At 37.8% G+C, this 27,226-nt stretch overlaps 1 protein-coding gene across 1 annotated transcript; it reads right to left on the minus strand.

Annotated features, from left to right (window-relative positions):
* On the minus strand, positions 1-27,217 carry LOC139736282 (uncharacterized; the record flags this gene model as incomplete). The annotated part of the gene is made up of 19 exons (XM_071647012.1): positions 1-2,622; positions 3,930-4,216; positions 5,749-5,940; positions 7,489-7,605; positions 8,355-8,504; positions 10,571-10,678; positions 11,419-11,571; positions 12,113-12,229; positions 13,972-14,097; positions 15,142-15,213; positions 16,083-16,190; positions 17,575-17,745; positions 18,478-18,541; positions 20,378-20,556; positions 21,506-21,640; positions 22,501-22,644; positions 24,747-24,917; positions 25,510-25,668; positions 26,989-27,217. Coding segments are annotated over 19 exons (2,937 nt in total), but the record flags the coding sequence as incomplete, so codon positions are not given.
* Between the last annotated feature and the right edge of the window lie 9 nt (positions 27,218-27,226).

The following is a 27,226-nucleotide window of genomic DNA, read 5'->3' on the forward strand; positions in this document are numbered from 1 at the left end:
ACATAAACACACATCAACAATCTCAAGAAACTTCGCCAACACTATGCTCCCATCAGTAGAGTGTAATTTGTCATTTATTTTTTAAATGTCCTTGTTCCTTTCAAAACAAATGACAAACTAGACTAATTTGACTTAATAGAGAGATGGTTGTATTCAAATCAAATTTCAATCCTGTAAAGGTGCATGTCAATGAAATTGAGGTGGAAATATTTTTCTCTGGTCATATTCATCTGAGTGTCAGTTTTCCTCAAGTTCACAGGCAGACCACCTCTTGTTTATTTATACACTATAACCTTCTTGTACTGACTCTATGTCAGTATGAACTACAGTTATAAAAAGGGGGGATGAAGTAATAATGACTTCAAAATTTCACAGAAACCAGTCTAGTATGACTAGACATCCCTGTGCCTTCATAGAAAATAGCATGATTGTACTCATAAATAAACTAGCTGGCTCTTTTTTCATGATCTGACGGAAGATCTTTATACAGATAATCAACTAAGACAGCAGATAAGCAGTCGAGACCACAGTCACTATATCTGGTACTTACAATTTAGGAATTTCATGGCAAGAAATTTAAAAGGGGAAAACGTCATAATCCTTTGTACAGTGATCTATAAATACATCATACAATAATTATAGATATACACATAGTTCCACACTACTATGGAAAAGAATCTTGTCTATCCTATGATGCTATAGTAAAATAATTGCCTGAAAATTGTCTCACAATATTGGAAATAACCACAACACTGAAATTCTGTATAAGCATGCTGCTCCTTCTCATAGTGATACAAAAAGTAACGAGTTCTGAGGCTATGCACTTCAAAGCGATTGAACTTTTTACAATGTCCGGTTTTCAATTTAAAACTTCTTTCATTTAAATACAAATGAGATAAGACACAATGATTTTTTTCTCAGCATTTAGTACACGCAATAACACACTGTTGTTGAAAATATATATCCTGTATCTAGAGTAAAACGACTTAGCACCAGTTTGTGTTAATTTTCTACATACGATACATCTTTTGCAGCACCTTCATATTCAAATGCAAACCAGGATTTTCTTTCAACAATAAGCTGAAATGCTATGCTTCACACATTGGGCAAGAATAAGCTGTTGGTGAATGTAAACAACTTTCTGTGATGCTTCTTGCTTTCATAGGAAGAAGTTTACACACATAATTAGAAAGCAAACACGGCACATTGAACGGTAATATTTAACTCCATGGCATCACCCAACACTGATAGTCGAGTGAAGTCTGGTCATCATTAAGCAATACAAAAATGCACAAAAAACCTAAAACATCAATGTTGCAACAATATATTAAAAAATGCTCGAAGACAAACTGAACTTAAATGAGGCTTTGAATTTCTTAAAATACAGAGCACACACTTGTACAGCCAATTGTGTTACCATACAACAATCTTGTGAAATTTGATCCCTGACAAAAGTAGTGCTATGTGACTTTCAGAGGCAGACATTCAAAGTAAAACAGCTTCTATTCGGAAAACTTTTATCATTTTAATCCCAATAATTAAACTAGCAACAGACTAGCTAAAAAATGCCACAACTAGAAAACGACAAGCTGACATTGGTGGTACAAAATTACAATAGTCCCCCATTAACCAATATTGTCTCTTATCTTCTCAGAAACAATATGGATGCCCATAGAGTGTTTGGTAGGTAGTTGAAGAAGAATGCATGCTAAATAAATGCCAAACTGCCATGAACTAGTTTCTCCTGTCCAAAGTCTCCAAGTTGAAACCTGATTTAACCTGATTTATGACAAAACTTGAGGCAGCTTGGTAATTCTACATACATGAATTGTGACAGAATGAAGCAGAAAGATCTGACTTTTAGAAACTCTTAGATGACAACCTGGATCACTTGTCATATTGTATTCTGGTCAATGAAAGGCTCCCTCTGTGGACCAATGATGCTGATGTCATGCAATTTGTAGAGCCATCTGTACATGATGCTGCATGTGACCATCTACACTGCCAGATGGCTTCCATGCCCCTTTTCTTGCCATCACTCAGAGATTCATGTCTAAATGTAAGTATCATTGCTATGGATCCTACTTCAGTTTACAAGTTTATCATAGCCTTGCCATCGTTCCCTTCCATTGAAATGTATTTGCAGGCATTCCAGCTTCACCCATTCTTGAATCAGAGAACCAGTTTTCCATGTGTCTGGATGTTGACAGCAATCCTCCAATTCTTGTCTCCATGTTCAATCCTTTCCAGTCAGTGCCCAATGCTTTCCTTTGACATGATCACAATATGATATCCTATGAGGCTAAAAAGACACCTAATACAGCCTCTACCCCCTAGCCCACCCCTAATGAAGCCCTCACTGCACCCCTAGTTAATCTTGAGACAGACACTGCAGCGTCCTACTACTGACTGTAGCTGGCCTGCTTTGATGGTGCGCTTCTGTGGGATGGCGAACTGATCCTCCTCATTGATGACTGTCAGCCAGAAGCTGAACTTGTTGGCAAAGAAGAAGCAGTTGCCACGCCCATTGCACTCAATGAAAGGCGTGGCCCGGAAGCTCTCCAGACAGGAGCCCACAGACTCCAGGGGTTGACCACCACCATCAGCGCCTGCTGATGTGTACTGGAGATGGGAAAATAGGATTCACAAAGCAAAGAAATCTGTGAGTCTTGGTTTATAAAAAATATTTCATACTATGTATTTAAAGGACCATACCACCCTTTTCACTTTCCAGGCATATTATTCATCATATAGGCATTTGTCAAAAACATGTGGACATAATAGATGTGATGGGATGGGTTTTAAAATAAAGGGTGACTAAATCACCAGATCAGTGGACAAAAGCAAAGATACAATACAAACGTTCTGCCTATCATCTCTCTCCTCTATCAGACAAAGTACTGCTTTCTACAAATACTTTGTGTAACAAAACAATTGGAATAATCTTTTTAATAAATCTGTACATCAGTTATAACGCTGTTGCCCTGGAAGAACTTTTTGCATATGTATCTTCACGAAACAATGACCAGTTGTTTTGTTTTCTCTTCTTCAACAGAACAAAGTCAGAAGTAATCTTGCAACAACGACAACAAAAAAGGAGAAACATATCACACAAATGATGTCACAGTTATGTGAATAAAGAAGTTTAGAAACAACAACATAGAGCACTGTGTTAGTTGCCAAACAAGTATTAAAACACTTGCATCCTTTTAGTTTGGAAGATATTGAACGATTTGCCTTGAGTCTTCATGGATGGTACAGTGCTGCCCATGTTTCACTGTATGTAAAGTCCAAGATCAAATAACGTTCCTTTCAACATCAGTATACTGTCATATCAGTGACTGGCTCAACATCATTTGAGAAGTATGTACATAATGCATGCATGCTTTATATATACTTTTAAAAGCATTACATGTGGCCAAATCGTATTTTTATTTCAATAAACTCTGCTGACGAAATGGATTTGTAGATATCAAAGTATAAAGTGTGAACTTTATTGAGTTTTAAAAGTTGTATTATGAAACTCATCAGCACATTATACATATTGCATCAATGTCCAGCATAAGTCAAAGGGAAGTGGATACAAGTCATGGACAATATTCATGGTTTGTTTACAGCAACACGCAACAGAAACATAACACATGTTTAAGAATGTTAATGAGTAATGGATAAGTGGGACACAAAATTAAAATCTTATCAGTCAAAAAGATATTTGACTCTTGTGAGACTAATGCATACAAACTTTGTCTAGATCTGAGGACATCCAAATTTACTGTACTTTTATTTCTCATTGACATACTTGTGGTTCTAACTAAAGAATTAAACTTTTTGCAAAAATGTCTTTTAAATCTGAGATGTGAAGAAATATTAGATACTATCAATATCAAGTAAAAAATTGTCAAAGACAACTGCATGAGAAAAAATCCTACCATGGCAAAGCTGTATCCAGTCCAGAGGCTCCTCCAGCCGCTTGGGCAGGCTGGGATGTCTAGGGACTGACTATGCACCGCGATGGCTCGGGTCGGTGCTTCACAGACCAGACAGCGACTGATGTACGGCTCGATCTCTCGATTCATTAAGGGCATCATGGGAATAGGCTCATTGGTGGTCAGCCAGTAAGACTTGTCGTTGCGGCTGGCGTAGTTGCACACATTGTTGAAGTTGCAGAAGAGGAAAGGCATTGTGCTGAAGCGGCGGAGACATGAGCCTGGGTCGCCTGGGGGCAGCAAAGAGTAAAATGAGATCAAATATTTCGCAAAATAAATGAGCAAAGCTGTGATTTGTTTTAACTAAAGCACTGTGTACTGAATGTAGCTCACCATTATCATCTTCATCGTCATCAGCAGCACCCATGTCATGTCAAAACATCTGTTAACAACTGCTGTTATGCTTATTGATATATTTTACTTGTTGAGCTGATATTATCTAGTACGATGAAAGGCAGTGCTCAAATAACCAAAAATCAACTGGTCTAATACTATTATCTTCTCTGCTCACATAAGATCTACACAAAACTAAATTAAAGCAAAATGATATCTCTCAATACTTCTAGGCTTTTCACTCAGCTATCCTCTTCTCAAAACCCAGTAGTTTTTTAAGGAATACTACCAAACTGCTTGCCAGAGATCTCTCTCCTGGTAGCTCTAATCTATCGTGACACCAGTCATATCTACATGTATACACTGACTCTGACTCTAACATGTGATCAGGACTTAACATACTGTCTGAGCATTTGCCCTTGAGGCTCTACACTAAAATTGTGGTCTGGAGGAAACTTTATATTGAAAAACAAAATAAAAATGTTCTCTGGGAAAATTAGCTCAACAAGAAAGCCTGCGATACAAGAGGGAAAAGAAATAGATTCATAAGTGAAATATAAAAGTTGTTGCAATTAATGAAAGCACAGAAATGAGAGAGAAAAAAACAACAACAGTTAGTGTCGTAGTGCACCAAGCTTAATGAGATGAACAGTGTTGCTAAGGTCATTGTGTCTTTTTATTTGCATCAGGATTTGTTCTACATGGCTGCTATTACCTGTTGAGGATGGACTGATTTGCTATAACATGCATTTCCCATAGACACCTACCAGAGTATACTTGGGATTATAGTCTTCAACGGGTTAAGGAGGCAATGAAAGCTTGTAAGCAAGCAGTCACAAGACCAGTGGCGCTAAGTCATCTCTGAACGACTGGGAATTTATACCACTTATCAATTGTTAACTCTTTATGTGCCACGTTAACACGTCTGACTCAGTCGACGGCGTGCCAACTCGCATATTCTGCTCCAACGCACAAACCCGCCCGAACCGATCGATAAATCGCCAAATGCCGTAATACAATGAAAGCGTTTCTCAAGCTCTCGTTCCTCTCGCATATAATTGTATTTTATGTGGTGGTTGATTTTCAGGCGGTGTTCCTTTCTGAATTTGTGCATAAATTCTAAGTGTCTGTCACTGTTTTGTGTACAAAGGTCATGCTTCCACGGTAATGTAGCTACTGGTCATTTGTAAGAAAAACAATCATAGACGTGTCATACAATTTACATTAAAGCAAAGCTTGGCATTTTCTCTACAACGTTATACTCACTATTTGTCTCAGCTTAACAGAAATCTATAGGAGTAACATAGCATTGGAAAACAGAATGTTTTCTCAAAGCATGACTACATGTGTTTCTCAGAATAATGTGGCACACAGGAGGTTTCCGCCATGGCACATAAAGAATTAAAAGTGCACAAGCGCATACACTTACCAAGGTCCTGGTGGTGCGCCCTTTCGTTGCCCTGAGCGAACAGCATACTGTATCCACGCCACAGCTCAAAGGTACCTGTTGGACAGCTTGGCAGCTGACGGGACTGGCTGTGTCGCACGATGAAGTGACCTCGGTTAGGAATCAGGCCATTGTCTCCCGGCAGTCCCTTGAGTCCTGGTACTCCAGGTATTCCTGAGTTAACAGACATAACCAATAAAATGCCGTAAGAAATACATACAGCAATTGATTAAGGAACGAGATATACATACGTAGCTTGCTACAGGGAACATCTGACAAACAAAAGTCTTTTGCGATGATTGTTAAAGAACTTAAAGATAGCAATGCTGCACACTGGCACTGGTACGATGGTCCCTGACCAAGTGAAAATCACTGTCGGACCAGCAACTGTTTCAGGAATGGACCAGTAAAACATAGAAAAACTGGGTACCTACTGGTAAGACAAACAGGTCGGACCAGTAAAAAGAATGGGTTAGTGTGCAGCTCAGAAAATAGTGACTATTTTATGGTATTCAGAAATGCATCTTGCCATAATTTTTAAAAAATTTTATTGGGTTATAAATCAGATAATGTGAGTAAATGGATTTTTTAAAAGTCATATCAATATTTTAATGTATTGAAAATCAACATTAAACTAATCCACCACTTCTTGTTCAACTCCTTAATTTTCTTTGTTTGCTCCTCGTTTATCTCCATATATCTTTATTATCTGAACTGACACTTTTTCACATTTTGAAGAGAAAACTATGATAATAATAATGACACAACAGAACAAACAAGCCATCATAACAGATACTGCACTGTTCTTTGTAAGATTTCCTATTGTGCAAAGGCTTATGGTTTGACCCATACTGGTACTTTACACAAATTACTTTGAATGTAAACTGTAATCCATTGTCAACATATATTATGTGAGTGTATTATGCATACCACTATGTTCTTTCCTAGACATTTTTCCTTTTCTAATGTGCCGGCCCTACCACCCAGATGGACAAAAAAAAAGTTGGTTCACTGTTAGTCTTCAATTTTCTCATTCAATGCTTCTTACTTTTTCTTGGGTACATGAACACACACACAGCACACTTGCTTTATAATACAGGACGTAATATGCAGATACAAACCTTTTTGAAATATCAAATATGAGCTGTAAATTCATAGTGATAACTAGCTAAACATGGGCATGATCAAGTTAACAAAAAATAAAACAAATTCAAACACAAACTCTTGCAAACCTACAATCACAAGTTAATGAAGACATCTCAATACCACTAAACGCATCAATTGAAATGGTTGATTTGAAAACAAGGTGATTAAACAGATATGATTCTACAGTGTGCATCCATACGGTCTTTACAATGGTCACAAATGGCCAGCCTGTAATCATCATATCCATACATACATGTAGGTTTTGACTAGGTGCAACAAATACAGTGTAGTTGGCTCATAGATATTTTCTTGTATAGTCACCACCATTTATTCATGACTATTATGGCGATATTTCACAGACATATCATTGTTAGCACTTTTACATGGGACATACTTTTCATCAGATGGTGAAAATTCCTGATATGCCAACAATACTGGCAAGATGCTGTGAGAGATTATCTGTAAACAGATTGGGAAAATGAGGAGTGAACCGGTATATTATGTACCGGTACTGAAAATAAGTAGATAGAAAACACAATAATTTCCAAACATTGGGCAATGTGTTTCACATCTCACCTGGACCTCCATCAACACCCGGGTTACCAATGTCTCCCCGTCCACCAGGATTGCCTAGTGGGCCATCAGGTCCTGGGGCACCAAAGTCACCGAATCGTCCTGGATTACCTGGGGGACCTTGGGGAGGCAAATCAAAGCAAAGATTAATTTTTGTTCACAATATCCACTCTCATTATTACTTTGCATAATCTTCAACAACTCGACCCTGCAGTGTTGTGAGATAATGTGCACCATCCCTGACCTCTGGGGATTATTTGAAGTGGACTGAGTCAAGCTCTTTACACAGAAGGGCTTTCAAATCTAACACTTGTAATAGACAAGTCTATATGGCTATATAAGTCTGACAGGGCATTTGGCTTCATTTCATTTGTTGATATTGACACTGCAAAGGCCATAATATGACATTTTATGTGCATGCGAACAAAAGATTCTCTATCATTCTAGTGAATTGATTCCTATGTATGGCAAAAGTGAAAAATATAGGGTTTTTTCACGCTTGCATATATTAATCTCACAAAGGACACTGAGTCATTACAAACTGGGCAATGTATTTGGCAAATTTGTGGACTACACATTGAAAAGATTGCAAATGCAAGAGAAAAACCAGACTAATCTTCTCCTGAGAAAACAGAAAGCAATCACACCAAAGAACATACAGAGGTAGACTTGGTGAAACAGTATTTGTGACCGTGCACCTCAAAAGGAACATAAAGTCGCACACACTGATTTGGCGTGAGGACTGAAAATAAGTGAAATGGGTCAACCTAGCCAAACTTGACTTTTTCATATTCTCTGAAAGAGCGGGTCTTCTTTTACATTATGCTAAAATTTGGTTTCATAAAACGGGCAATTTACTCTGTCCTTACCCTGTTGACCCCTTTCTCCATCTGGGCCCGGTGGTCCTGGAGGCCCACTAAATCCCGCAAAGCCTTTAACTCCTGGTTCACCCTTGACTCCTTTCTGGGCAATGGATGGGTCTCCCTTCTGACCCTTCAGACCATTGAAACCGGATTGACCTACAAAGTGGAAAAGTGGGTTTGAGCGATACAGGGTACAAAACTTACCAATCAATCATGGAAATGATATACAAACCTAGGGTACAGGAGCATTTTATAGCCAATACAGACAAAAGCATGGTAGTATAAAACAGGAAAAGTTACAGGCAACAGATTGTTGTACAACATAAGAAACTATAGTCAGCCCTCTCAGATGACTTGGGCTAATATCTGGCATACAGTATTACCATTTATCCCTGGTATGATTGACACAATATATGAATACATCAGATACTGTTTGAAGCAGCTTTCATACAGCAAATGCGAGTTCAAAGAGACATTCTCTAAATTTGCGCCCTGAAAACAAATAAATCATGGATATACCAGTACACTGCATGTTAAATAATCCTATTAACATCCCCATAGAATTATCACTCAATGTAATGAATATCCACCATATTACTGGTTCTATAGAGGAAAAATGAAAAAAAAAACCAGAAGCAAAATGAGGTGACAAATTCTCACTTTCAGGCCAACAATTACAACCGGATATTTCTTTCCTTTTTTCTAAGGCAATTTTGTGTATTCAATTCAATGATATGAGATTATGGTGTAATAACTTGATATTTGACTATATGATGAAAATGACTGTAGAAACGCGAGATAAGTTTTACACTTAATAGATGCCAACTTACCTGTATTGGTCAGCTGTCTATAATGTAACTTTTCATGTACATGTATGTACTGTATTTACCAGTGTATAAACCACAATCTTTTTTTCTTCATTTTGCTGTAAGGAATATCTCAAAATAAGGGGTTTAGTGAACAGAAGGTAACAGCCAAAGATGACCACACAGAAAAGCTTGTATCAGGAGGACATCCTCCTATCAAGAGGTTTTGGTGGAAGAAGTATCGTAATGGTAGTATTCTACCTGGAACATGTTTGGTGGTACATCAAATGACATCTTCATATCATACAGGTTCAGAATGGCAAGTTATTTCAAATTCAAGCAGAGTTTATGAGCACTGCATGGAACACTTACTCTCCCCCCCCCCCACTTTTTTGCACCATGTATACAAAGGAATACATAAGGTGTCACCACTTTGGGCCCCCCTTTTTTTTTTAAACCCCGGAAGTGCGAAAGTGGCACTAGAAAGAAATAGATAGACACCTTGAAGTGTGAGCACGGTAAGGCTGGTTTTTGCGCGGGAGACCTTTTCTTTTTTTTTTTTTTGCTTAGTTGAAGAAACCCGGAAGTTGTGCTGAAGGTCTTTTTTTTTTTGCTTGTTAGCTCATGAAACCCGGAAGTGCCCCTCCCCCCACTTTTGAAAACGTGGCGCTGGCGGTGATACTGTTGTTTAATTTGCTTCTGCCAATATTATTGTTTCACTTCCAATATATTTTGTCTTTGAGCAAGCTTCTTATTTCTCATGTCAATAGCTATTTCGGCATTTTCGTTACTCTATTCGTCGCTTGTTTATTAATTTATATCTTTGATAGTCTTCAACAGTCTAGTTAATAACTTTTCCACTTGTTTCTCATATTAAAGTTGTCGTTTAATTTGCTTCTGCCAATATTAAGATTTACCTTCCAGTACATTTTCTCCTTTACTAAGCCCCCCTATTTTCATGCCACTAACCCTTTCGGATTTTTCGTTACTCTATATGCGTCTCCTGTTTATTAATTCATATCTTTAATGGTTTTCCACAGTCTATCCTCATAGTTAATAACTTTTCCCTTTGTTTCTCAAAAGTTTGTGTTTGTGTTTAATTTGCTTTTACCAATATTATTGTTTCCCCTCCAATAAATTTCGTCTATATCTTTACTTCAGAATCTTGTGATATTCTAAAGTCGAGGAGATTTTTCTGTCGTGATAACTAACACTCACTTATACCTATTATTGAACTAACCGCAAATAAACTAAAAACAATTAAGACATTCGCATGTAATTATGATGTGTGTTGTTTTTTTTCTTGTTTGTTTAAGTGGCCAGACCTACATGGTTCAGTTTATACATGGCTGTATGAAGTCAATATACTGTCAAATATTGAAATAAACAAATCTGGAAATTGGCAGAGAAAGTTACCGCCTGGTCCAGGAGCTCCTTTCAGACCAGGGATCCCACTGTCTCCCCTCATGCCTGGTGTTCCTAGCCCTCCAGGGATTCCTGGGTCTCCCCGGAATCCCTTGAAGCCTGAAAGGACATATCATTAAGCACATATCATTAGGACATGTAAAAGGACTGTATCATATTCTTGTTTTCCTAAAAAAAACACCAAAAAAACAAAACAAAAACACACACAAAAAAAAAAAAGAGAAAGAAGCTAGATACAAATTGGGCAATACTCTATGTGCATGTAAAGGGTGGTATCACGTTATGCTAATGGTATGTGTGAAAAGAACAACAACATTTTGCAGGTACCTATATGCAAATCTCATGAACAACTCACAATATTCAATATGCATAAAAAGGGAAATGCCACTCTCAGACAATGCTGTAAATACTAAAAAGACAAATATCAAACGAACATAACAGGGAAAGCTAAATGGAAATTGGGTTAAAGATGAATAGATTGTTGAATATTATTCTTCTACACATTTTCACAACATAGTGACAATGATCAGAATTACACACTCAAAAAGAACATAATAAAGATTATCCTAATCATATTTAGCAACACCAGGATTATCCTGATAAATCGATACATTAATAAATATAATAAGTGAACCACGATGAGAAACAGGTACTATCTACCATGATACTATCACATTCCAAGAATGCTGATGACAATACAAGACATGAAGCATTCTTTTTTTTTTCTTTCTTTTTTTAATACAGTTTTGAAATTACTTCAGAGTCGAGTGGACAAAGTGCTGGAAAATCTATCAAAGTTGTTAACATACAGCATTATTCAGAATAATCATCAGTCTCACCTTTAAATCCTGGTGGGCCTGGGTCCCCTTGCCTTCCCTGTGGTGGAGCGAAGGGATCAAAGCCAGGCTCGCCCTTGGGTCCTGTGAAACCACGTTCACCCCTCATGCCCTTGAACCCTGGACGACCTGGTATCCCCAGTCTGCCTGGTGGGCCTAAAGGTCACATACCGGGAATAGAAGATACAGAAACTGACTATATGTGCAACCATATATCTCAAATTATGCTGAAAATTGTACATAGATGTACTCTACTTCTGCAGTTACATATTTTTCAACAGAAGCAATATATCTCATGTGCCTGCATTTTTTAATTTAAATTTGTAATGAGAACTTCACAAAGATTTTAAGTGATATGATTTTTCCTTTTAAAAACAAGTCTTAATTTTAAATTATATAAAGACAGGTTGGGGTTATAGACAATGTCTTTAGTATGTTTTTTCCCGGGGAGGATTGTTTTTAGTGGCCGTTAACAGCAGGCGGCTACTATAGACAGGTGGCCGCTAAGGAACATGTAACGGTACATTGCATTGTCTCATCTGCTAGTGACAGGTATACTCATTCTTCAGGCATATTAAACAACTTCCTAAACCTTTCACTAATATCTCTGTTTGTATGCTCTTCATAGAAAGGATCCTCTTCTATCTTCTAGTGACACACTACTGTGTTTCTTTGGCATCAGTAATGCATGGCCAACCTGGGTCTCCTGGTATTCCAACACGTCCTGGTTCCCCTGGCTCTCCGATGCTTCCAAAAGTGGCTGAAGCTCCTTTATCTCCTGGCAATCCAGGGAATCCCTTGATTCCAGGAAGACCTGCAGGCATAAAAATCATGGGAAGATTACACACCTCTCTCATAGAATGATTGACTCTTATTGGTTCACTGTAACAGCAGACACAGCTTTCATGACTCAGGAAAAAAAAAAGAGAAAAAAGTTGAATTGACAACTATGGACAGAGATGACAAAGGAAATTAACATCTATGAATACAAATCTACTGACCGCTACCAAAGGTCAAAGCAAAATGACATTGATATTGTCTGTTCACATCGTAGCCAACATTATGCATACTTTCCTAACTCCACACACAAATCAGTTTATGTGTGAGCCTAGGAACTGTAGTAACAGGATATGTACCAATGCCATTTCTTTCCTGGTACATTTTTCATTTTAGTATACCAGTAGTTTGCCTCATTAAACAAATATTCACTGTTCTAGTATTTTACGCATAGTGCAAATCACTGAGAAGTGTGCAAGGAGCCTTGGGTCACAGCTTCTGTTTGAATCAATTCACTTGTATTCACTTTAAGAATGCCAAAATATAGCTAGGATAATAGTTTTTTTTTTTCTTGAATTTATTCCTCTACTTCATGACAGCTACATGTTTTGCATTCACCTTTCATTACTGTATTTTTAATGTTTTCTGCACAATTGATGCCAGATTTTATTTGGAGTCAGACTTATGATTCAGGTGTCAGATTACATGGCCATTCGAATGTGAATTTGCAGGATTTGCTTGTGAAATGCCCTATGGCAAAGCCATACATATACACCTGTACATGTATCTTTATACTTTCCACTGACTATCTAAAATAATCATTTGGATTTTCACTCATAAACAAAATAAAACATTTGGATAGGAAAATATAGAAATAAAGAGAGGCAAGTTTGTGTATCAACACTAAGAAATCAGATTTTTTATCTATATTCATTTTAACAACATTGAATGTGTTTGACATAATTGAGTACTAAGTAACACCTGCACAAAACTTAAATAGAGCTAAGATGCAAAACTTCCAACCAGGTTATACTCAAGCCTAATCTGGTTGGGCCCGGGAAAAAATGGGCAAAACTACACAAACAACTGATACAGAAATGACTGAAACAGCTTTGAGATGACCTACAGGTATTGAGATATTCAGAGCCTATCTTTCTTTGCTTATTGTCATAGTACAGCTCTTATGTGGCATAACAAACACAGCATTTTCCATGCAGAGTATATGGTTGAAGAAGATGAATTTATGTGCATGACGAGATTAAAATCAGATGGAGTGGAAAGTAGGTAGAGTCAAAATAAATAAACATACACACAAAAAGATAAATCAAACAAAACCAGAGAAGGACCCAAACTGCTTCCTCATTGCACTGGTTACCTAACCAGGAAAATGACCAGCTCCTTTTCTTGTTGCTCTACCTGATCATCTGAAGGTTTCAATCTCATCAGAACTTGGTTCCTCAACTACTATTTTATATTACTCCACTGAGTGAACACATCTAGACGCAATATTCAGCTTCTCTCATTTTGCAGTCTGCTTTACTTATATTCTGTGATATGAATCACTAATGACATTCAAATGAATTGTTTTAATACAAATTAACAATTACTTAAACTTTATGAGCAAAAACCAAAAGAACTAAATTTTTGTGATGTAGTACATCAATTTGTAAGAGTTCATGGCTAACCTAAGGGCTCATGCATATCTATCAACACAAATCAATATTCATATTTCATATTACCACAGTATTTTTTTTCACATGTGATTTTCAAGAGACTCACCTTCTTGTCCTTTCTCCCCATCACTCCCTGCCTCCCCCGGCTCACCACGATTGCCTGGCCTTCCAGGATACCCTTTAAGCCCTGGATTCCCACTGATTCCTGAAAATCCTTGCCTTCCAGGTAAGCCTGGGAGAATAAGAAACAAACACAAATACAATTTTAAGAGAGATTATCCGAAAAATATTCTATATCAGATTATTCAACTTGCATATGTGACCCTGCACCTCAAAACAAACAAAAAGTCGCCAGACATGAATTTTTAGTTAAGACCATATTCTGAGAGAGCAGACTTTAAGCTTTAAAATGATGTATAACTCAAATCAAATGGACTCTCCTAACCTATCTAAATATCGGAAAGAAAGCACAAACTCAGGAAAAGTGTGAACTGAGAAAAGAGGCTCTGAAGTACAGTGTCAATTCAAGCGCTTAATCTTTACCAAACCGTGCTGGCTGTGCGATGAATGGGACAAAAAATATGAAGTAAACCACCAGAGTAACAACAATGAAGGGATTATTAGATTAAATTGAAATTAAGCATGACTCATCAACACATACTGTCAATAATTAATGCCAACTTTCAAAACAGTAGCATCATCCTTTCAAAAGTTATTAGAGTTGAAAGTGAAGAGTGTGGACAAGGTTTTTCAGAAATGAAAAAGGGATTCTAAAGACACACCTAATCACACTATTCTACCAAAAATGTTCGAGACAAACTGATAAAAAACACACTTTCCTGTCCGTTTTATGATACCAAATTTTAGCATAATGTAAAAGAAGACCCACTCTTTCAGAAAATATGAAAAAGTCAAGTTCGGCTAGGTTGACCCATTTCACTTATTTTCAGTCCTCACGCAAAATCAGTGTGTGCGACTTTATGTTCGTTTTGAGGTGCACGGTCACATCAATAGCAGGTAATGTGCAGCCTCAAATTTGGCCAGGCAGACACTGGTGAAAACTCCTTTTTTTTTTTTTTTTTTAACTGGGACAAGTGCTTACCAGTAATTCAAGAGAGATCCTGTTCATACCAATGATGCTACATCTAGATAATAGCATGCAGAATGACATTCAGATTCATTTCCTGGAAAAAAAAAGTTTCTATCAATTTACAATAGTCGTTCTTAGTTTGCAAAGCTAGCTGAAGTCAAGGAAATATTAATGATCGCTACCTACCAGCAAATCCAACTGGACCGGGGGTTCCTTTGATTCCACTGACTCCTGGGAAACCTCTTGCACCGCCTGAACCTGATGTATCACGCCAGAAACAAACAAACATGGACTGTATGTAGTTCTTGACCAATAGTATGCAATAAGAACATTGAGGTTAATATGACATCTTTCAACTATTTTATTTATTTATTTATTTAATTTTGTTACTATTATACATATATATATATATATATATATATATTTTTTTTTTTTTTTTTTTTTTTTGGGGGGGGGGGGGGGGGCAAGTCTGGGGATAGCAATTCACAGTAAGGCTATCACTGTTACTCTGTTGTGGAGGGAAACCGTTGCTCCACAATTCACCCTTGCAAAAAGACATCCTTCTCTGACCAAAAAAAAAAAAATACACATATTTGTCCACAACTATTTATGCATAATATCTGCAACACAGTAACTCTTTGTAGATGACAGTGTTTCTGGATACAAAAATACGGATCACAATGAAATCAGTTTATATAACCTTTACTGCATTAGCCAATTAAACTTAGCAAGACAAAAAGAAAAGAAACCACAAAAAAAAACAAATTGCTAAGTTTCCGCTCATGGTAATACGTATCACCATTAAGTTGTAAAGTAAGCTCCTGATTTTCCTAATCACAGCATTATTCAAGACAAGCATTGTCGAGAATAATAGTATGCCTCTATTCACTGCGTAGGGTTTTCTTCAAAGTGGGATATTATGTACATTAGGTCCTCCTCACACATTAATTGCTATACAAACAAAAGAATATGACACGGCAATGCCAACATGCAAATTCACAGGTCTGTGATTCTTTCTTAAACCTCTTATAATATTGCAAAATGCATTCACATAAAAGAAAAAAATCATGAAAAATCATTTTAGACGGTTGAAGTGGTACTTATCATCAGTAGGGTGGCAAACTCACCTTTGTCTCCTTTAGGTCCTGGCTGCCCAGCTGGTCCTGGGTCTCCAACCCTACCAGGGAATCCCTGCTCTCCCAGAAAGCCTTTTCCACCAAACCTACCAAATTCACCTGATACACAGGTAGACATTTGGGCAATCACGAGACAAAAATAAAAACATATTAAACAGAAGAAAAGGCAAGTAAATGTAAGAGATAGGGAGATATGAAAAGAGAGAGAGAGGGAGAGAGATTCCATTTATTTTTACATCAAGCTAGCATAAACTTTGGGACATCTTTTTCTGAACAGTGCACTGAAAAATTCAATCTGTGGGAACAACATTTGTCTTTGTCATGCATCCCCCCCCCCCCCCCCCACCACCACCACTCAGGTGGTCATCTATACCACTGTGCATTCCTGATTTTTCCCCCTGAGTGAGGGGGATAGGTCATGTACGAGGTAAGGATAGTTTGTACTAGAAATGCGTACCGTCCCTGAAAAAGGACTTTGGTTTGTTTACAGCACTGCAAAGTTCACCCCTCAGAATGCCTCCTAACTCTGCAGACCTGACACAGTACTGGCTTGAAGAAAACTTACTCAACCTCTTTAGAATGTAAGCATTTGACCTTCATAGATAAATGTTCCGAATTTTTGCTCAGACTTCAGTAAGATGATATGAATATGGCTACCGGTTTGAAAGGAAAAGCACTGTTCTCCTTATCACAAAACAAGCCAGGGAACATCATTCACTAAAGGCTCAATTGATATGGCAACAAAATGCTCACATGCCATACAAATGTAAACACTGAACATCAAATAGTGGCATGGAAAGGCATATGATCACATGCAAATCTGTTTCTGATGTCTTAGCATAGTGTTATTGAAGATTTTTTTCTTTCTCTAGTAACAACAAATGCAGCATTTAAGTGTGATGTGTGGAGTGCAGAACAGTCAGGAGTCATTACAGACTGAAGACCAACTTAACCTCATCTTTACCTGTACAATATGCAGAAGCAGTTGCCAATACATTCAGAGCATATCCGGGCAATTACCCCTAGAGAGCAATTATTTACAGTTAGGTTTAGGAGTTAGGATTACGATTAGGGCCAGGGGAAGGGCGCACTGTAATTGCCCAGGGGGTAATTGCCCTAGACCCCATTCAGGGCTCATAAATATTTCAATACAATGCATGTGTGGTTCATACTGACCATGACTTGTCAGGCAAGTAGTCATATGAAATAACAGTTCGGCTGTCAAAACATGAAGCTAAAGTCTCATACTACATTGTACAGACTATTAAACATCAGCGGACATTTGACCATCCTTAAAACAAACAATGTTGATAGTCTTGTGTCTTTGGCAGTGGGGAGGTCAGATAATCTCATCCAATTACAAGAATTATTTTCTTGATTAAGGACAATACACCATCATTCTCTGGACTACCCCTGTAAATTACACTAAAAACAAATCAATTTCATATCACAAAATGCTGGGAGGAGGGAAGGGGATACTAACCTCTCTCTCCTTTGGCACCCGGCTCTCCCTTTATTCCCTTTTCTCCTGTGACATTGTTCGGGTTCAGTCTGGGAGGATCACCCTTTTCTCCTGGCGGGCCACGAACTCCATTTCTGCCGGGATACCCATCGAAGCCAGCAAACCCCTTGCTTCCAGCTATACCAGGCTGACCTGTGAGTGTTGTGTGGATTGAAAACACAGGAGAAGTTAATTACACACACAGCACCATGTATGCCTGTCCATGTGAACTGCTCGTGTACCTACTATCAGCACTTGCTGTATATACAGGTACAACTTGTACAAGCAGATAGACTTCTAATGTGGGGGGGGGGGGGGGGGACATCCAGTAATCTTTTATCAGGTAGATGACACATGATTTTAAAAATTACACCATGACCATGATTTCAAGTGTTCCAAACATGACACCCCATTTCAGAAAACAGCTATACAGACCTTTTAGACTAAATATGTTAAAAATAAAGATATGTAAACAAGGCCAACTACATGTAGATTTATTGTTGATTCACAGATAACTCAAAATGAAAATGTTGCGGCATAAACTCATCGCATAAAAATGCCATGATGGTGACATGCTTTTAACACAATTCATAACCATAACCAAAGACATGTTTTATTAATTCCTCCTACTCTTAAACTCAATAGCTCTGTAGTGAAGTGAAAACTAAGGATGAAGAGTGTAGCACTGCTCAAAAACCAGGATATCTGCTGGAGATGATAAGGTTGAAAGAAAGTCACTGTGAGGAAAGCTGTCACACAGAATGCAACAAATCAGTCGAATGAAATTGGAAAATGAAGACGAAATATTGCAAAATTGATCCTACAGTCTTCCTGAACACAGTGAACTGCACTGCTAGAAAGGGAAAAGGTCATAAGGTCACTTACCTCTTGGACCAGCAAATCCTGGGTCTCCTTTCTCTCCTGTAACCCCAAACAGACCACCCTCACCCTTTCACACAGAAAGAAATGAAAACAGATATTTGTAATGTGAATGAAAAATACATGACAATTTTGTTGACAATCCCCACCTGCACTCAGGTGAAGTTGAGACAGATATTTTAAACCATTTAACGTTCAAGTGCACATGCTCCATTTTTTTTTTAATCAATAGTGGGATCACAAACAAGTGCAATTCTGGTTACTATCTAAGGAATGGACAAAGTAGAAAGTGTTATATTTCGATATGCTCTTGCCTTCTCCTCATTTTAGGCAAGATAGGAAATTTGAATTACATTTTTTATTATGTATTTTACATGAGCTGCAATCGGTAATGTCTTCTCGTACTATTTACACGTATTTTTGTAGTCTCATTCTATACCGAGTTCTGTTTTGTTTGCTTTGCTTCATGTGATGTTATTTGTTTTGTTTTGTCCTCAGTCTTAGTATGTTTTATTCTCTCCATGTTCCCTTGATATTATTGGTAATTTCTGTTAATTTCAATTTTGTGCTTGTTTTAATATGCTTCATTCTCTCTGTGCTCCTTTTATCATTTGATATTTTAATGTTTAAATTGCAATATGTGTATGATTTGTTTTCAAGGGTACATTCTATTTTAACAAGCCTCTGGCTTTCTCAGAACTGTACCTGCTACATTTTGGAAACAATTTATATCGAAACGATTTTTATTACTGAATAAATGTATGAATTGAATGAACTGAATCATTTATATTTCACAATCCATGTACACATATAGTTGACTAAACAGTTAACCAGAAATTTTATGAATAGAGTACAAATTTGAAATAAAAACCAAAAAAAAAAAAAGGCCTGTTAGTATATAACAAACTCGGAAAAAATGTGAGAGTTATGACAGACAGGGATAAAAAGGATCATTTTCCAAATTCAGAACTGGTCCAAGAGATACACGATATATACATATATATATATATATATATATATATATATATATATATATATATATATATACACACACACATATATATGAGGCATATTGGCAGTGAAATGCAAGCACATGCTTTGCCCTGCTACTCTTTTCCTCAACCACATTCTGTATGTGCAGGCCATACTAAATCCTATAATTGGTCCTTCTAGAATATTTGTACTCACATTTGTTTGTTTGTTTGTTTGTTTTCCTTTACTTGAAACATCTTCAGGAGAGTCATTAATAAAATGCAAACATCACACACATCCTATGTGAGTGCTGTTGTAGGTACAGCTGTGTGACATCAAGATGGTTATTCAAAAATATTCATGGGTAACTAAAGATATATAACTTAATACTGACTGCACTGTCTTTCATCCTTGTAATCAAAATTTGAAGCTTTCTTCCATTTTGATGTGATTTAAGACCAAAGCATCATTCTTTAATCAATCATTTAATTGAACATCTTAATCAGAAGACTTTGAGGGGTGTAGCCATAAAACAAAATTTGTTTGGAATTACATGTAATAAGGAAATGCATCTCTATTAAAAGTGTATTCTTGAATTAAAGAGAGTTCAGACTCAAAACATACAAGTAAGTCTACTCATTGAACACCAACTGCATTCAACATTTCATACAGCATACACGTATGAGTACAAAAGCACACATCAAATCATGAAAGTCTCAACAGAAAACACCTTCTGAACAAAGTTGGCCACTATCTGTGAGTGGAAGAAATGAGATTTATGTTAACTTCTGGAGGTTTTGTAAAGTATTTGAACAGCATGAAACATGTCGTTAACTATGTCTCTAGACAAGTTATACAGCGAGTGTAACACGTCACCATGGTAGAGTGATATAGAGAGGGGGAGAGAAAGAGAGAGAGGGAGAGAGATACCTACCGGGATGCCTGGATTGCCAACATCACCAAATGGTCCTGGGTCGCCCCTTGGTCCTTGCTCACCTATTTCACCCTCTGTACCCACAGAGCCAATAAAACCTGGATCCCCAAACTGTCCGGGCTCACCAGGATCTCCTATGGGGCCCTGCTCACCAATTTCACCTACTCGGCCAGTAGGACCTTTACATGGAGAGAAAATACACCAAACAAAGTAGTGGCAATTATTGGAGGAATAACATGGAAAGAGTAATACTAATAAGAGTATGAAGTTGTGTTATTGAGCAGTAGAATGACACCACAGAGACCTATTCCTATACCAACAATAGACGGTCAAGTCGAGTTATATACAATTTGTAATATATCACTGAGCTTCGAAATACATATTCTTATACCTTCCTCTGATTTCTTGCATCAACCTTGCATACACACAACTATGCACAATATGTAGCATGTAATGTTTCCTTTGGAGTAAATGGGAGTACTTGGTATCTGGAATGACAACCAATTTTCAATATTGGATCATATAGCATGTAACTTTTGTATCATGATTATGTAGTCATGTAGGAATAAACATTTCTAAGGGATTTCACTTTTGCTTTACAAGAAAAGTTATCTTTTCATGATTTAAATAGTACAAATCTAATATTAATTTTTATTATTGAAAACCCAATAGTTGTCAGTAGCTTTCCTAGGATCACTGTGAAATAAGTTGTACTATCTATTCAAAAAATTACTTTCAGATAAAAAATTGCAGCTTTTGTATTTCCATTTGTGTAACCTATGTGCTTTGCACAGGAGAGCTGCATCATTATATAGACCATATTCCTATTCACTCCAACCCCCCCCCCCAAAAAAAATAAAATAAAATAGAAAAACAGATTTTAAAAAAAATGTTCCAAATAGACAATTTATGTACTGATGTCTTTGCAGTTCTATGGTATCAGCTTACTTAAAAAGGTTGAGTGGTTTGTTTCCCTGGTTGTTGAAATGATAACTGTCACTATGTAGACCTTTCAATTAACCCTTTATGACATGGGTCAAGATGGCCCACAGAAGCTCAACTCCAGAAAACCAGCACTACAGGGTACTACAGAAATATCAGTGCACAGATGACTGGCCCTTCACTAACCTGGTATACCCTGTCTGCCTTTGGGTCCTCTTGGTCCATCAATGCCATCGATACCTGGTCTTCCCTGCACACCAGGGAATCCAGAATCTCCCTTCCCACCGGCTGGTCCTGGTGGTCCTAGGTCTCCTGTCATTCCTGAAAGGAAATGAACACCCATACATGATCAAAACCATTCAGCGTGAGAAACCATCAAAACCATACTGCATGAAAAACCAGGAAACTTCATCACACAAGAAATATCCTGACACAAAAGGAATGGAATAAATAGAAGTAGGAATAGATTCTCTCTGGATTGAATCAGAAGAATAAATAGCTCACCCATGTACTCGATAACCAATGTAGAATGACTGTATGCATATAAGACCAGCCCCTGTGAATACGCTTTGACCATGTCGTTGAAACACACATATATGTATACAATGACCACTCGCTGGCACCAGAGGGTACAAAAACACAACAAAACAAAAACAAAATAACAACCACTGACAAGCAGTGTTGGCACAAGCAGTGATGGTTGAATGAAGACACCTACAATATGTATGTGGAGCAAAGTGTGAAAGTCAGCAGGTTGAAAATACTTTTAATGTAAACATTTCATAATATTTTTAGATCGATATATGAGGTCATATCAGTCTATATGTTTTTTTTTATTTTGGTTGGTGTATGTGCATGCATGTCTACACGCAGTATGAACATGTGCATTTATCAAAGTGTATTAAAATGCACTCGGAAGTTTGAGACTGTCTCTATCAAAATGGTTGCTATATCAATCCTGTCATCAGTCTACAGACACCACATTTTATATTCGCCTTAAACAGTCTTTGTAACCATGTTTGACTGTGTGATATATATATATATATATATATATATACAGGTGGGAAAAAAATAGATAAACTGACGAAAAGATGATCTATCTGATCATTATAAGTAATTTCCACATAGCAAAGAACTCGGACAGAAATGATAGAAATTGGGGAGGGGTAAAAAGAACCCACCTCGTTGTCCTATACGGCCTGGGAATCCTGGGAAGCCAGAGGATCCTGGAACTCCCTTTTCTCCCGGCAGTCCCTGCAGTCCAACAAGTCCTGGAGGACCAGAGGCTCCAGTAAAGCCAGGTGGGCCAGGGTCACCAACATCACCTACAGTGTATTTGATAGAAAGAAAGCACAAAGTATGGTCAAAAGAAGCATGATGTGTTGTTTTTCTTTTCTGTTTGGATTGGGTCAGGGGTAGGGGAGAGGAGTAAGAGAAAAGAGTGTACTCTTATCTATTACTCTGCTCTTTGATGTGCAGGCAGATATGCATACATCCTTTATACAGGTCATATCTTGTAATTTCAAAATGTGCTTGCAATCTGTACTGCAAGCATCACTTAACAAGGGTACACAATGAACATAGGCATTACAGGAAGAAGTAAAAAGAAGAAAGATCCAAAAATACAATATTCACAGGCTAAATAAAAACTATAATCATAATTCCTTATTGATAGACTAATCTTATCAAGAAAATGAAATCTTTTGACATGAAGGTCTATACGTAACATGCATATCACTTTCAGTACTGTCTGACCCCTTGCATATGTTTTCATATAGCTCTATAATTCTAGCTCAACTACATACAGATTGCTGCAGAAGTACACAACTTGTCTGCTACAAAGTCTATGCTTTGAACTTCACAGTGATGAAATGATTCAAAGAATAACACATTCCTGGTAAATCAGTATGTCCTATTCATTGAAGAATCAATACTTCACAATTCAAGGTAAGCAGAGTTTCAATCAGAGATATAATCAGAGAGTTAATGCCAGTCGTCATGACACACTAAATATTATCTTAGCCACAAATCTGATCAAGATTAATGAAATGCAGAGTAACGGCATCTGCAATGTGTGGGTATTTTATATATAAGGTAAGGACAGCTCTGTGATCTCAGCTAGCAAGTGAAATGCCATTGAAAATTCCAAAGAGTTTAAATGTTACTGTTATTGATCATTTGTTCACAGTGTACAAACAAATCTGAAAAACAGGTGACAGTATCTTCTTTGAAATGTAGCCATTTTGAGATTTTCCATGAGTGAAAAAGGTGCATCCCATTTATTGATAAGTCAAAGTGTGCTGGACTTTGTGTTCTCTAACTTGTTAACCTTTCAGCAATTATATTCATTCCATTAGCCAAAGACACAATCCACACTACACACGGGTTGATTAGAATCTTGTGTTCTCTTATAAAAATGCTAAAATTGGCAATCTGCAAATTCACTTCCTCTTGTACACTGTGCTTTACAGTGACTGTACTTTGATAGAAAAAAAGAGAAATGATGTTAGAAACAAAACAAAAAAGTCAAGTTTTTATACACATCTTAATTTGCATTTAAATTCAATTGAAATAGTCTGTTTAGAAAACCTACCCTGATTGAACAAATAAATGTTACTGTAAAACTCATGCTAAATAAAGACAACCTTCAGACCAGATCTGAGTTGTGTCTCAGGGAATGTACAGTAGATGTTGATATCACCATACTGTATGGGACCCACACACCGGGAAAAATGTGAACAAGATTGAGATGGTTCAGCGACGAAGTGCATGTTACGTGACTGGAAACTTCAAATGTCACAGCAGTGTTACCATGATGCTAGACAGGTTACAATGGCCATCACTTGCTAACAGACGACTACAAAGCCGTCTTGTAATGCTGTATTGCATCCGCTATGATCTGGTGGACATTGACTGGCAGGAACACCTTCAGAAGTCAACATCTTCTACAAGGGGGCATGATTCCCGCTTCAGAACACCATTATGCACTAATCTGGTCTACAGCTCATCCTTCTTCCCCAGACCTGCCAGAGACTGGAACCACCTGCCAGCAGACCTGGCTGACTCACCCTCCCTCAAGGCATTCAAGTCCTTCTTGAGGGAGATGTAACTGCAGCTCATATAAGAAATTTCATTTGCACTTCATGTATATAATGTTGTTAATACACTACTTGTGGAATTTGACTGATGGAGCACATATACGGCTGCACATTCTAACACACTACAGTGCGCAATCTTCAAGCATGAAGCTGCACTTAACAGAAGAAGAAGAAGTATACAATGTGTGTGTGTGTGTGTGTGTGTGTGTGTGTGTGTGTGTGTGTGTGTGTGTGTGTGTGTGTGTGTGTGTGTGTGTGAAGGCGTGTTTAGACACAACATCAAACCACAAGCTAATAGATCTCTTCCTGGCATACTGCATTGATCTTACCTTGTTCGCCTGGGAAACCCAATGGACCATTCCTTCCATCTTGACCCTCAAAGCCTGGGAAGCCACTCCGCCCAGGAGGACCATCTGGCCCACGGTCTCCTCCATCACCCCTGGGTCCAAAACCACCAATTGGCCCACGCTCTCCCTTCTGACCAATCTGTCCAGGTGTTCCTGTAGGATGATAACATTACATCAGACAAAGATATTCAGAATGAAGGTAGAGGATCTACCGCCTGGTTCATGATATAATGTAGCTTTGCTACAAATTGGGATGAAATCCTTCTTTGGTTGAAATAAACACACATCATGATAGCACAGTTATGTTTGCTTCATATAATGTTCATTGATTCAAGGGAGTGCAGACAACACACAATAACACACTCTCAGAGTAGTGATTTAAAAATGCAATTCAACATCATGTTTAAGCTGGTTTTTAGAAAGAATCAGGGAAGAAGTTTCATCATAGCACACAAAAATATGGAAGTTACGAATATCTAAAGTGTCACATTTTCAAGTTACAGAACAGTATGCAATATAGTTATGCCAATCTAATGGCACAGTGATATTCTTATCTCCTAAGTCTCTACTGACCTGAACATCACTCTTCACTAATTTCCTTTTAACATGAAATTAATGAGAATGAACTGAAGTCACATAATATGAAGTCTCATAATAATCTAGAAACTATATGTAAATTTGTAAGCCAGTGGTGACTGGCAAAATGTGTCAAATAAAAACTCAACAACTCAACAGACTGTCCTACCTTTAAGTCCAGGCCTTCCAGGTGGTCCTGGGAGACCAGATTGACCATCTGGTCCCACAGTAGTTTCACCTATCGGTCCTGTGGGTCCAGGTTGCCCAAATCTTCCAGGTTCTCCACGCTCTCCTTGCCGTCCCTCAAAGCCGTTAAATCCATCACGGCCTACATATATGCACACACACAAAGTACACAATTACAGTTAGTGCACCATCACTGATGCTCTCTGGTGTGGTGTGATCAGTACACAAATGTACATTATAGAATAACCCCAGAGTGCTCCTTTTTACAGTTGTAAACTGTAGGAGTACCCTGAGTTAACAGCTATAAGGGTGCTTGGTTTGTACGATCAGAAGAAAAATTATAACATCAGGCACCTCTGAAAGTGCCATATTTCACCAGCAGTAGGTTGCAGTTTATACTATTCAAATGTTTTTTATCTAACTTATACCAGTTGTGAAACTTATCATTTCCCAGACTGTTCCAATTGGTCTTGAAAAGACTTTCTTATCTTCAGGTTGATCTTCTTTCTTTTCTTTGCCAGAGGAAACAGTGCTGGAGCCGTTCCAAGCAGTGGGCGTAAAAACAATTGTCCAACAAACGATACACATACATACATTGTATGTATATCATCAATGTTTCTGACAGAGCCCAAAAATTAACTGTTGGTTCTTTTATGTGCTTATATCTTTGATGATCTTAATAGGTCCTTTTTCCTTATTTATCTACATACTACTCCATACATCTACATTGTACATGCTTAATAGAAAGATCACATAATTGTGCATTAAGGAAATATGTTTACCACTTTTATCCTTTGATATCCTTATGTTTTGTAGAGGCAGAAGGAAACATATTCAATAAGGAAAGCAAACGGAGACTGCAGACCTCTGCCAAGCAGCTCATTTCTACCCAATAAACATGTGCTGAAAATTGTCCAGTTTCCCATATAGAATCCTTTTGTTTACATCATCAGCTTCCAGCTTTGTGGTGCATCGTTGAGCAGTGCATGTGCTTTACAGCGCATCTGCAAACCTCAAATACCTGCAGCTTGAACTCCCAAGTTCATTGACCTTATCTGTTAAACGTTAAGAAACCATAATATCCATAATAAAATTCCCAGATCACCACCAGAATTTGATCATCTGTTCCTTGTGTCATTACAAACTTTGCTTGCAAGTTTCATTAAAATTAGTTAACAGCTCCTTGAGTTATTTTGCACACAGACAAACAAACAAACAAACCAACACTGCTAAAAACATAACCTCCTCCACTGGCAGAGGTACTACGGATAAGTTTAATGTTTATATGGAATGGAATCACTAAAGATTAGAATATTCAGCATGAGTTATCAGACAATCAAGTTCTATTTAGAGTCTAATTGTTTGCCTACATTGTGACTCAAGCATTCATGGAAATTAAAATGTAGAAACAACAGTCATCTACAGGAGGGAATAGGGGGTTGATCCTAGTTTAATACTTTACCTGCAAAGCCAGGTGACCCTTGCTCTCCCTTGCTCCCAGCAGCTCCGTTTGGACCAGGCGGTCCTTGTGGGCCAGCAGTCCCAGAGATGCCATCTTGTCCAAAATCTCCCGGTGGTCCTGTCTGTCCTTTGGGTCCGTTTAGGCCATCGAAACCTGGACCGCCAGGCTGTCCCGGAGCGCCGATACGGCCAGCTTGCCCTTTGTCTCCACGGATTCCAGGGAATCCTAGAAACATGTA

Source organism: Diadema antillarum, unplaced genomic scaffold, assembly GCF_040938485.1.
Source record: "Diadema antillarum isolate AM-2024a unplaced genomic scaffold, OU_Dant_1.0 seq00000635_RagTag, whole genome shotgun sequence".
Lineage (NCBI taxonomy): Eukaryota > Metazoa > Echinodermata > Echinoidea > Diadematoida > Diadematidae > Diadema > Diadema antillarum.